The sequence below is a fragment of the Oncorhynchus mykiss genome, unplaced genomic scaffold (genome assembly GCF_057628025.1).
Source record: "Oncorhynchus mykiss isolate SJ-2025 unplaced genomic scaffold, ASM5762802v1 scaffold96, whole genome shotgun sequence".
Lineage (NCBI taxonomy): Eukaryota > Metazoa > Chordata > Actinopteri > Salmoniformes > Salmonidae > Oncorhynchus > Oncorhynchus mykiss.
This window is the reverse complement of record NW_028322095.1, coordinates 2,010,001-2,023,404: the sequence shown is the minus strand read 5'-3', so window position 1 is coordinate 2,023,404 and position 13,404 is coordinate 2,010,001. Positions and strand designations below refer to the sequence as shown.

The 13,404-nt window shown below is 44.8% G+C and overlaps 1 protein-coding gene, 1 long non-coding RNA gene and 1 pseudogene across 3 annotated transcripts in view; 2 read left to right on the top strand and 1 right to left on the bottom strand.

Annotated features, from left to right (window-relative positions):
- The first annotated feature begins 418 nt into the window (after positions 1-418).
- On the top strand, positions 419-1,220 carry LOC149970080 (uncharacterized; annotated as a pseudogene).
- Positions 1,221-6,315: 5,095 nt separating this feature from the next.
- LOC149970079 (uncharacterized) lies at positions 6,316-7,871 on the top strand. The gene is made up of 2 exons (XR_016493790.1): positions 6,316-6,608; positions 6,659-7,871. It is a non-coding gene; the product is annotated as an uncharacterized LOC149970079 (long non-coding RNA).
- A 1,545-nt stretch (positions 7,872-9,416) lies between these two features.
- LOC110517608 (adiponectin receptor protein 2-like) overlaps positions 9,417-13,404 on the bottom strand; it is a 75,123-nt gene continuing 71,135 nt past the window's right edge. For both annotated transcript variants that reach the window (XM_090228738.1, XM_090228739.1), the window contains exon 8: positions 9,417-12,958. In XM_090228738.1, coding sequence (XP_090084864.1) covers positions 12,830-12,958 — 129 coding nt within the window. In that variant the 3' untranslated portion in view covers positions 9,417-12,829. The remainder of the gene's footprint in view (positions 12,959-13,404) is intronic.

The window sequence follows — 13,404 nt, the reverse complement described above, 5'->3', positions numbered from 1 at the left end:
CTGCTGGGAGGGAACGGCTGACTTGACCAGACGGGGTCTCATCATGGCCAGCTCTAGGTCACGGGGGACATGCCTCAGACCCAGGCTAGACCTCTGGACTCTGGCTCCTTTAAATTACATTACATTAGGTTACATTCATTTATTAATAATTCATTTATGAATGTTTAAAAACATGAAAATCATCTTCCTGGTTGTACATCAGCAAACAACATACATTATACAATATTGACAATATAATCAATAGACAAAATGTGTCATTGCCCAAAGAGAAGTGCTGACCTTTCTTTCTCTTCTTCTTGGTCCTTTCATCCCAGGCGTTGGCACTGACAAGGGACACGTTGCCCTGGCCCAGGGAGGGTAGTAGTTTGGGCCGGGGGGCCACCGGGGGTTGGGGAACCTTTGGAGGAGGAGCATCCCTCTGGGCTCTCCTGGCCAGCAGGGGTCCTGTCTGGACGAAGGCCTCGGGCCTGATGATGTCCCTGGGTGGGCTGCTGCTCCCTCTGGCAGCCTCCTCTGGCTGGGCAGCTTTCGGCACGGAGAGAACAAACACATTGTTGCTGAATCTGCATGACTCTGAAAGGGCCGGCTCCTCCAGGGTCAGAGGGCAGGTAGGACGGGGCTCAAGCTGGACCAGGTCCACAGTGCTGGTAGTGATGCTCACAGGACAGGTAGGACGGGACTCAAAAATAACGGGACACACAGGATTACTGGGCTTCACTTTTCTCCTAGTGGTCCGTCGAGTGTTGCTAGGCCTTCCCTCAGGTCTGGAAGGCTGAACATCATGCTGGACCAGGCCAGTTGGTCTAACAGGAGGCCGTCTAGTGGGGCCCAGAGGGTTGCTAGGCCTCCCCTCAGGTTTGGAAGGCTGTACATCATGCTGGACCAGGCCAGTTGGTCTAACAAGCCGTCTATTGGGGCGTTGAGGGTTGCTAGGCCTCCCCTCAGGTCTGGATGGCTGTACATCAGGTTGGACCAGGCCAACTGGGCTAACAGGCCGTCTATTGGTGGGCCGAGGGTTGCTAGGCCTCCCCTCAGGTCTGGATGGCTGTACATCAGGTTGGACCAGGCCAACTGGGCTAACAGGCCGTCTAGTGGGGCGTCGAGGGTTGCTAGGCCTCACATCAGGTCTAGTGATGCTGACAGGGATTCTAGGTATCATTGTCTCAGGCTGGTACAGGCTCTCTGGGCTGTTGGGCCGGGAATCAGGCAGAAGCTTGTAGTTCTTCAGAACCTCAGTGAAGGAGAGCTCCTTGTTGCGCCTGCGTCTGTTGGTTTTGGCAGGTAGCTGGGAGTTGCTGCTGTTAAACCAACCGGGAGACTCACGACATCCATCCTGGACAGGAACCAGGGACTGGAGGTCTCTCCTCTTTCTGTGGGCAGCTGTGGGCCTCTTGGGCCTGATTTCGTCAGGAGGGGGAGCACGGGGTACAACATGCAGGGAGGGGAACGCTGAGGGCCTGAAAGAGGAGGCCATCACTGGGGCCTGGCTGACCTCTTCTCTCTCCAGCAGCACTCTGTTAGAAGGACAGAGCAGCGGAACACCGATGGACCTTGGTCCTCCAGACCCATTCAGGTTGGGCCTCCTATTTATCATTCACTGGTCTGCAGGATTCTAATCAGAATGCTCCTTCTAGTCTTGAATACTTGGAATAGGAAGTGGCTTTCAGCACCATTAAACTCTATAAAGAGAGAGTCACAGAAACATCTTTGTTTAGGAAATTTAAAAAAATGTTTTACTGTCTCATCTAATTTCATCACATTCAGTTCTGAGTTTAAATAATTATTTGGGAGAAGATATATTCATTAAAATGTAACAAGTTTGTTCAATTCATTTCTAATAGCTTAGATATAACTGGTGCTCAATAAAACTGTCTATCCCCTCATTTATCTGATAAACAGACACAGGTGTGCTTACCGTTCACCTTGTAGTTCAATCAGCTAATGATCCTCATTTCACCAGTGGCAGCTTGGTGTTTGATCATTACGTCATCAGAGGCATTTTATATTGTGACGCAACAATGCCAAGCATCAACCTTCCTGTCATGGCTGCCCCTGTAGTTTAATATGTCAACGAAGTGTATTAATCAATCAGACAATCAAACCATCAATGAATGACTGAATTAATGAAGCAATTTCTAATAAATCAGCTTAAGTGTACTGACATAATTACTGGACGAGACTAACAATTACGAAAACGCATCAAATCAATGATGCGTAAAAGTAGATTCGCTCCCACATAGTAAAGTTTGACAACGAACCACTTTAGTGAGTCAATAAACTAGCCAAGACTTTGGACGAGGTATATTTGTCCCTATACTGTAGAGAAGGTTACTTCTATATGAGGAACCTGCGACCAGAAAGACTGTTCTGCCGTTTTATATAAAATAATCCAATAGACCATCTTCTTCTGCATACGCGTTTTACTCTTTCCTGTGTTCATCTCCCTCGACTAGATATATCTATTCTGTGGCCACCACACGTTTTATATGTCATGTTTGTCTTGTATCTGACAGTGGGGTGAAGACAGGAGCGCATTTCAGCTGACACGAAGGCGCGGACTGGAGGAATCCGACATGGAGACCTGACGCCACTTTTACGCGCACATTCGGATTGGTCTACTTTAAAATGAACATAAATATTATCGTAACATACTGGAGGTTGGGCTAAGTGTTCAAGTGTTGGTTTTACACATTTTGATATAGAGAAATATAGTCTAATAGTGGATCGGCCTTCTGCAGTGTTGGTGGGGTAAATACAACTGCTGATGTGCTTTGGCCTGTATTTTTGCATGTTATTATTTTTTAATATTTCGGGAATTCCTTCTCATTTATTAACCAATTCCTTATTCAATAATTATTTGTTTATTTAGCTTATCTTGTTTACATGTAATACCCTATGGCCTGACCATAGAAATAAGAATGAATAGAACAGACATGGAAGCTCTAACCCTGGCAATTGACTGGTATTTATATTTATTTAGAATCCACATCCATTTCTGCCAAGGCAGCAGCTACTCTTCCTGGGGTCCAGCAACATTAAGGCAGTTACGGTGCATTCGGAAAGTTTTCAGACCCCTTGACTTTTTCAACATTTTGTTACGTTACAGCCTCATTCTAAAATAGATTTTTTTAACCCCGTTGTTTCCCTAATCAATATACACACAATACTCCATAATGACAAAGTAAAAACACGTTAGACATTTTTTCACATTCATAAACTTTATTTAATAAAAGTATTTAGACTCTTTGCTATGAGACTCGAAATTAAGCTCAGGTGCATCGTGTTTCAATTGATCATCCTTGAGATGTTTCTACAACTTGATTTGAGTCCACCTGTGGTAAATTCAATTGATTGGACATGATTTTGGAAAGGCACACACCTGTCTATATAAGCTCCCACAGTTGACAGTGCATGTCAGAGCAAAAACCAAGCCATGAGGTCGAAGGAAGTGTCCGTAAAGCTCTGAGACCGGATTTTGTCGAGGCACAGATCTGGGGAAGGGTACCAAAAAATGTCTGCAGCATTGAAGGTCCCCAAGAACACAGTGGCCTCCATCATTCTTAAATGGAAGAAGTTTCAGAACCAGCAAGACTCTTACAAGAGCTGGCCATCCGGACAAACTTAGTAATCGGGGGAGAAGGTCCTTGGTCAGGGAGGTGACCATGAACCCAATGGTCACTCTGTCAGAGCTCCAGAGTACCTCTGTGGCGATGGGAGAACCTTCCAGAAGGAGATCCATTTCGGCAGCACTTCACCAATCAGGCTTTTATGGTGGAGTGGGCAGACGGAAGCCACTCCTCGGTAAAAGACACATGACATACCGCTTGGAGTTTTCCAAAAGGCACCTAAAGATTCTCAGACCATGAGAAACAAGATTCTCTGGTCTGATGAAACCAATATTGAACATGGTGGTGGCAACATCATGCTGTGGGGATGTTTGTCATCGGCAGAGACTGGGAGACTAGTCTGGATCGAGGGAAAGATGTACAGAAAGATCCAGAAAGATCCTTGATGAAAACCTGCTCCAGATCGCTCAGGACCTCCTGACTGCAGGGTACTGAGTTCAAGCCCTTGGTGGTGGGGATCCTGACGGCTGTCGTATCAGAATTCTTTGGGTAACATTTATAAATAAGATGTTTTATTCATTTTATTGCATGCTTATGTGAGATATTTGTCATTAGAATGTCTTATTTTGGACAATACTGTTTGCAGTTTGCAGTTAGCCCTTTCCTGCTAGGATTACGTTACATTGGGCCCCAGAGAGGGGAAAGGTTAGTCTTATCTGTGAATGTGTCTGTAAACTATTCCTAAACCATGTGAAGGGATGGTGTGATTAATGGAGAACCAGATAGGTCTGTGTGCCAGTCACTGTCTCTCTGTGATCTCGTCCAGGAGGGGGTGTAGGTCTGTGTGCCAGTCACTGTCTCTCTGTGATCTCGTCCAGGAGGGGGTGTAGGTCTGTGTGCCAGTCACTGTCTCTCTGTGATCTCGTCCAGGAGGGGGTGTAGGTCTGTGTGCCAGTCACTGTCTCTCTGTGATCTCGTCCAGGAGGGGGTGTAGGTCTGTGTGCCAGTCACTGTGTCTCTGTGATCTCGTCCAGGAGGGGGTGTAGGTCTGTGTGCCAGTCACTGTCTCTCTGTGATCTTGTCCAGGAGGGGGTGTATTTGATATATGCTAGTGGATGACGTTTTGTTTTATGGTCCTGAGTGGTATAAGGAACCTGACTGCAGGGTACTGAGTTCAAGCCCTGGGTGGTAAGGAACCTGACTGCAGGGTACTGAGTTCAAGCCCTGGGTGGTAAGGAACCTGACTGCAAGGTACTGAGTTCAAGCCCTGGGTGGTAAGGAACCTGACTGCAGGGTACTGAGTTCAAGCCCTGGGTGGTAAGGATCCTGCCCACTGTCTTGTGTAGAGAGGACAGGAGGTACAGTCTGGTGTAACATAGCAGAAGGTTCTGTCATGACGTTGGCCTGGGGGAAGGTTTATGACAGTCATAAATACCTCTTTCCCCCTTTTTCCTCTCTCTACCCTACTGATGTTACATTTGCAAAACCCTTGGTTAACATAGAGATTCTGGGAACATCAGAAGGTGGGGGGAAATTAACTATATTCTGGTAATCCGACCAGTTGAACATATGCGGTGGTACTTAATGAATATGATGTCAGTTCGGTTGTCATCTGAGACATTCTCATCAATGATAAGATGACAAACTCTACAGTGGAAAGTCTACATGTGATGGGATGAAATGGGATTTTAGCTTCTAAAATGTGAGATGTGGGTTTTCATAAGATAGGGCTGCTCACTCAGTGGCCCTCCCACGTGAAGAGACGGTTGTAAACTATGAAACACACCCCTTTTCTCCCTTCCTATATAAAGCCTTGATGACAACATAATTTTCTGTTCCAAGGATGTGAGGACGAAGGTCCTATGTCAGAAGGGTTCAGATAATAACTACAGAATGAAGCCGTGAGCTTTGGTTGCGAATGGTATGAACTTTGAACTCTTATTCACTACAGAAGTGATACCTCCTAGCCGTTGAGTTAGCAACAGTAGCTGCAAACGCAGGTTAGGAAGGAACAGACAGAGTATCCCGTCTGACGTCACTACAACATATTCAATTTACCAGCAGAGACATTCTTCAAAGGACACAGGACTCGGTTTGGCAACACGGCCTTCCATCTACCACCAACCTACCGAAGCGCAGCTCAGAGTAAATATTTTCTGCATTTTCCTTTTCCAAATGGGCGGTAATTTAGAATGCATAAGATACTATATTTACGATAGCACAGCTTCTCCCCTTTGTTCCTCAGTCTTCCCGCTCTTTCACTCAAACCCAGCCGCTTTTCTTTTGTGTAACAAGCCGTCATATCTGTTCTGCCCGCTAGGGACGTTTTCCTTTATGACGTAATTTGTAATCAAGTTATGATTTAATTATTTGTATGTGTAATTCTGTGTGGTTAGTTAGGTATTTAGTAAATAAATAATTAAACCCAATGTTGTATTGCTGATTCAAATTGTTAGCCAGGTTTCGTGCAGAATTTACAACTTCCAGATGAGACTGAATTAAGATGGCGATTAATATTGACTGCTATTGACGTAAAATATTACGAGGTCTTTAAGAGTTTATTCGGAAGATAACAGCTCTATAAATATTATTTTGTGGTGCCCGACTCTCTAGTTAATTACATTTACATGATTAGCTCAATCAGGTAATATTAATTACGGAGAAATTATTTTATAGAATAGCATGTCATATGTTGATAATGGGATATGTAGGAGGGTGAGCCGGTCAAGGATCGATTCAGACAAGGTGGTAAATTGTATGACAAGTGACAGTTTAATTATGAGTAAAGATATCTGGTACAACGTATACGGGCCCATTTCATTCGGTTCTTAAGGAACCAGCAGAAAAGAAGCCCCGCTAACAGTTTGCACATGTCTCATATACAGAACAGAAAGTAGGTTGATTCTAGAAGATCGGGTCTTCGGGTTGGTTCAGGCTGAGGTGTAGTCTTCTTGGATTGGCCCTGTTGGGCCGTCCGTCATCCCTCTGAGTCTTGTCGTGCCGTTCCTTGTCACACAATGTTCAGCTAAAAAAGGAGATTAGGTGTGTGCGCTGTCCTCAGTCACACAATGTTCGGCTAGAAAGGAGATTAGGTGTGTGCGCTGGTTTCTGCAAGTCAAGGCTGTCTCTTCCTCCCAATGTGTGGGTGTATGTCTTATCTGTGTGTCCTCGGCAGTTAGTGTGTGTAATGTGTGTGTGCTGTGTGTGTGGGTGTGGGAGCTATCCTGTATGGGACCTAACATGTTTTACTGTGAAAATACGTTGTCTCAGTTATAGCAATGTAATAGCAGTAGGCTGGTCACCTGCATAAGAAATAGCACTTCCTTACACATATCACTTAATCCGGCATAGCCAAAGACACGACATAATTGGAGCCACCTGAGAGGAATCTAAAATAGAATGACGCTTTCATTTTGATTCAGCCTGTATCATATCGAAAAACAGATTTCATAATATACCAAGTTTATCGTACGAATTTTTGGAGTGGTAGACAAACTTTATTGTGTGTGTGTGTGTGTGCTGAAGATTCCCCCGCCTCCGTGTTGTTCGCTGACGTAGTCAGTTGGGTAACGTAAGCGAATACATTTCTGTATGAGGGTTGAGAAAGCTAATGATAGAAATCTGAGAAATAGAGCGTTTGGCCAAACGCAGGACTATTTCTGCCTGGCGCGTTTCAGACGCGGGTAGGCTCGGTCATTATTAATTTCTCGAGCGAGGACAAAGTGCCAGCCGATTGAAATTCAGGAGATAAGCTTGACCAGCGATATATATCTGTCTCTCTCGCGAGTAGACCAAAGCGCATTTCGTTGTTGCCGCGTGTTCCGGTTAAAACATCGTCAAAAAACGCTGAAAAGGGTTTGAACATAATACGTTATAAGTAAAGCATTTCCCTTGCCAAGGGAATCCTATGTGCTGCATTTTCAGGCACAAAGGGGGGTTTAGCTTGCATGCTAAAGCTAAGAAGGGAAAATAGCAATTTTGTTCTCTTGTGCTACGTTGAAATCCCTCCGCCTTGCAAAAGAGAAGTCCCGCCCCGGGTAGTTCCGTTTGATTTCAGCGTGTGAAATCATTGACCGCTGGCGTGTGCCCTAATATATTCGTTCATGAAGAATTATTCAGGTCACACTCAAGTCATTACTTATGATCTCCGGACGGATATCAATGTCTTATCCAATTGAACGAATAAGTGTAAATCTGGCAATTTACATTCTTATATTGTATTTTGAAATTGTTTCTCAAGATGACTCGGTAATGTGTATAATGTGCAGTGGTGTAAAGCGCTTAAGTAAACAACACTTTACTAGTTATTGGTGTATCTGTACTTCACTATTTATGTTTTTGACAACTGTTTTACTTCAAGACATTCCTAAAGGAAATACTGTACTTTTTACTCCAAACATTTCCCCTGACACCCAAAAGTCCTCGTTACATTCTGAATGCTTAGCAGGACAGACAAATGGTCCAATTCACACACTTATCCAGAGAACATCCCTGTTCATCCCTACTGCCTCTGATCTGGTGGACTCACTAAACAGAGAACATCCCTGTTCATCCCTACTACCTCTGATCTGGTGGACTCACTAAACAGAGAACATCCCTGTTCATCCCTACTGCCTCTGATCTGGCAGACTCACTAAACAGAGAACATCCCTGGTCATCCCTACTGCCTCTGATCTGGCAGACTCACTAAACAGAGAACATCCCTGGTCATCCCTACTGCCTCTGATCTGGAGGACTCACTAAACAGAGAACATCCCTGGTCATCCCTACTGCCTCTGATCTGGAGGACTCACTAAACAGAGAACATCCCTGTTCATCCCTACTGCCTCTGATCTGGTGGACTCACTAAACAGAGAACATCCCTGTTCATCCCTACTGCCTCTGATCTGGTGGACTCACTAAACAGAGAACATCCCTGGTCATCCCTACTGCCTCTGATCTGGTGGACTCACTAAACAGAGAACATCCCTGTTCATCTTTACTGCCTCTGATCTGGAGGACTCACTAAACACACATGGTTCATTTGTAAATGATGTCTGAGTGTTGGGAATGCACCTTGGCTATTCATACATTTTTAAAAAGTAATTTGAAATAATTACTTTTGATATTTAAAACCAAAAACGTGTATTTTATTGGATGACTTTCGCGAGTCATTTTCTACTAAGGTATCTTTAGTCAAGTATGCCAATTTAGTACTTTTTCCACATGTGGTGGTAATGTGGCTTTGGGGTTCAATCCTGGGGCTCCAGAGGAGTAACCAGAAGAGGTTGTGGAGGAAAACCTCTGATAAAAGTTGTCTCTAAATGTCCAGGAGATAATCTCCATAACCTCTCAGATTGACCCAGAGAGGCTGCGACTCAGACACACAACCTGCCACACCCAGGGCTTCAACTCAGTACCCTGTAGTCAGTGGGCAGGAAGCTTACCACCCACGGCTTGAACTCAGTAGCAGAGAGCTCAGCTAGTTCCCTACTGAACCCTCCTAACCTTCTACTAGACTTGCATGCCATGGAACAGTAATGCACAGGCTTTTTGTCAAATGGGATGGAGTGTTGACCAGTGCTGTTGAGGCGGCTGCCAGGAGATCGAGAGGTATTGTGGAAAAACCAACAGTATTAGATGCAGGCCTCAATGTACACATTTTTATACCTCCTTTCACCACTAGATGGCAACAGTCTAATGAAAAATCATGTCGGACTACAAACTGGGCAGGAAAACTCATGCCATTACAGAAAGCTGCACCATAAAAGAGGAACGCCTGATAAAATCCCACAATGAACGACATTTTGAAACGCACCTCAAATCAACATCAAGTATTAGATATCACAAAGCCAAATAAATACATCAAACTTTACCCAGAATCCAAACCCTTTTTATTAGAACAATTACAGCAGATATAAAGACCTATTGTAAATCCCACGGTCACCACTGGACACGTGCTTCAACAAACAATATGCACTTCCCCAAACAAACAAACAATATGCACTTCCCCAAACAAACAAACAATATGCACTTCCCCAAACAAACAAACAAAAAAGAAATAAATTAATAATTAAAAAACCAAACATCTGTTTTCCTTTGATGTTTTTTTTTCTGTTGAAATGTCACAATGAAACAAAAGGCCTTGTAATTCTGGGTCTGAAGATTGAGAAGACATCTATATCGTCTCAACACAGAGCATTAAGGGACCTCCTAGCCTGGTCTCAGATCTCTTTGTGCCGTCGAGCCAACTCTTGACGGTCACAGTCTGACAATGAGTTGGGCAAGACAGCACAAACACATCTGGGACCAGGCTATCAAGGACCCAAACCCAAGAGAAGGACAGAAAGGGAGAAGAACTCCTTCCTCCTAAAAGAGTCGAGTGGAAACTGCCTCCCTGATTATGTTTAACTCCGATGATCAAACACACTCCTCTACAACAGAGTTATATGGAGGGTTTAAGGGTCCGAATCCACTGTCTGGTCTCGACTAGTTGCCAGATCTGTACAGGCTTCCGACTATCAACGTCATGGCATTATTTTACTAAAGCACATAGTGGACCTGGCAACCAAGCTAGGAGGGACCCCTGTTCTCCAGTGGAACTGAGATCAAGGTCTCAGATGCACCGCCTTGCCTGTATATCGTCATAATGAATACATGTCTGTTAGTGTTTCAACTGGAGCGACAGGTACAGAAGCAGTACGACTGAGCAGGTGTGTGGCGGATGAATCTGAAGTGGAGAGAGAAGGCTCTCAGCCTCAGCACAGCTGTGCACCGTGGCGTAGATACACGTCTAGAAAGTAGATCTGATACATATGAATAACTAAAAAGGACTCAATTCAATCCGTACCGCCGAAGCTCACCTCCCATTGAGCCGACTTACGCAGCGTTTACCACGAACGCAGTCTCAGCGGGACGATTGCTTTTAAAATGTCAAATCGTGTTTTAACGCTGAACTTCAACAATGGATTGAATCGAGCCCTGATACACGAAGCTCTAAACAGAACCCCCAGAGTGTTGTGAAACCGCTCTGAGGGAATCTGCTATTACATGTTTCAACCTTTTCAAAATCACATACACACCCTTTAAAAGAGAATAGAAAACCTCCCCCAAAAAACAGACACAATCACAACGGTATTGGATCAAGAAAACCCCCAACTTAAAGCCTGTGATGATAATGAATAATAGACTAAATAATAACATTCAAAATCAAATAAAAAAAACACATTTTAGAGATGCATATTTTGTTCTGAAATATTGATCTTCTGTTTTTATTTCCGGGTCCCAAATGGCACACTATTCCCTATATAGGTCACTCACTACCTGGTCTAAAGTAGTGCACTACCTGGTCAAAAGTAGTGCACTAAATAGGGAATAGGGTGCCCTTTGGTCCGTAATCTTAAAGTCAATGAATCACACACTTCACACAAAACGTAGTACAAAGTCACTTGATACCAGAGCAGAAAGAGAGGCTCAACTTGGTAAGGAGATAGAAACGGACAACCTTTCACTGATGACGGTTTCACTGAGAGGGGTCGAGGAACTGAAACCTGTTCCCTTATATATCGTTGTACTACTATTGACTTTACGTTGGGCTCTGGTCAAAAGTAGTGCACTATATAAAAAAGGGAATAGTGTGCCAGTTTGGACGAGCACCAACGTTGGTTTCTAATGTTAGGGAAGGAAGGGTCGTGTTGACTGCTGGGATGACACACTAGATGTCACAGTCTAATGGAATGAGATGAAGTAGCTACTAGCTACACGTGAAGACATAACAGCACCCTATTCCTAATGTAGTGCACTACTGTTGAAAAGAATATGAACAGAATGCAGCACCTGATTTGTCGACTGGGGCTCAACGTCAGCCAGTCACAGGTCACATCTCCACCCAGGGCTTAACCCTTGCGGAGCCTCCTCCCTCGTTGTGAAGTTGGCTCTCCCTCTCCGCTTCACGTGTCTCAACTCTTTGTGCCATAGCTCCCTTCAACAGTGTGTGGTTCTCCTATATTCCCCACTTCACTTCCCCCCTCTGGCCAAATGGTTTATACACAGATGGTGTTTTCTTGGTTGTTGCCTCATCATCTTTGTCGATTTTTTTTAAAAATTCAATATCTTAACATTTTTTTTGTATTTATTTAATGTTTTTATTTATTTATTATTATATATATTTAATACAAATCTATATAACCCGAATTTAGAAATCTTATTTACATGAACAAAGTTGGAAAGCGTCTAGCCTGCCCGTCCCCCCAGGCCACACCCACCCTTTTCATGGAAGAAAAAAAATACTTCACACATAATTACATTTTCTTTCTTTCTTTCTGTAAAGCTTTTCTACCCAACACTAGAGCATTCAGAAACCCCCACCACTAGAGCATTCAGAAACCCCCACCACTAGAGCATTCAGAAACCCCCACCACTAGAGCATTCAGAAACCCCCACCACTAGAGCATTCAGAAACCCCCACCACTAGAGCATTCAGAAACCCCCACCACTAGAGCATTCAGAAACCCCCACCACTAGAGCATTCAGAAACCCCCACCACTAGAGCATTCAGAAACCCCCACCACTAGAGCATTCAGAAACCCCCACCACTAGAGCATTCAGAAACCCCCACCACTAGAGCATTCAGAAACCCCCACCACTAGAGCATTCAGAAACCCCCACCACTAGAGCATTCAGAAACCCCCACCACTAGAGCATTCAGAAACCCCCACCTCTAGAGCATTCAGAAACCCCCACCACTAGAGCATTCAGAAACCCCCACCACTAGAGCATTAAGAAACCCCCACCACTAGAGCATTCAGAAACCCCCACCACTAGAGCATTCAGAAACCCCCACCACTAGAGCATTAAGAAACCCCCACATTGTATTTTTTTGTTGCTTTGTACAGTGAGCACAACGTTTAGAATGATGATAATCAGAACAACCACTTCAACAGATTACTCAAAATTCACACAATTTTTTTTTTTTTGAGGGGGGGCAGGGGGGGACCAGTCTCAAATGTCCAAAACCCTAGATGCAGTTATTGAAAACAAGATGAAGAAAAACAAACGAGGTCATTTTTTTCCAACTGAAAAGAAAACCTTGTCTTTTTTTCCCGTGTCCTCTAAGGGGTTTCTGTAGACATGTACAGAGAGAGACGGGGCTACTGGGGAGTCAGTGTGTGTATGAGCCTTCATCAGTCTCCCGTGTCTGTTATGCATATGTGTGTGTGTATATATATATATATGCATGTGTGTCTCCCCCTGGTGGTGTGTTGACGTGACGACGTGCAGGATCTTCACAGGGCATTGTCCTCTTCACAGCCCGCCCCGGCAGCGTAGCGGAAGGCCTGCAGGTTGGACACGCCGTGGAAATGGACGAACGCTCCTGCCACCACCAGGACGTGGAACAACTGATGAGAGTGGAACTGGAGGCAGAGAGAGGAGAGAGGGAGGATCAGTGAAGATTTCAGCTACTTCTGATTTAGCCTCTATGGTTGCTGGGTCACGTTATAGGGCCGGACATCACGGCCCCTAAGACGACCGACAGACCGACCGACCGACCGGACCGACCACAACATGCCCAGACTATGTCATGGAGGAGTTGGTATAGACCAAATACCTGCCACGCTACATTGCCCATCTAACTCAGCGATGTGCCGTCATGGTCCTCCCCTCCCCTCTACGTGGGGAACACAGGGCTCATGTTGGGGCTACCTATCAACCATCTCCAGGACAGATGTAGAGCACAGGAGGGAATAATCCCCCACACACTGACCTGAGACACACTGACCTGAGACACACTGACCTGAGACACACTGACCTGACACACACTGACCTGACACACACTGACCTGAGACACACACACACACTG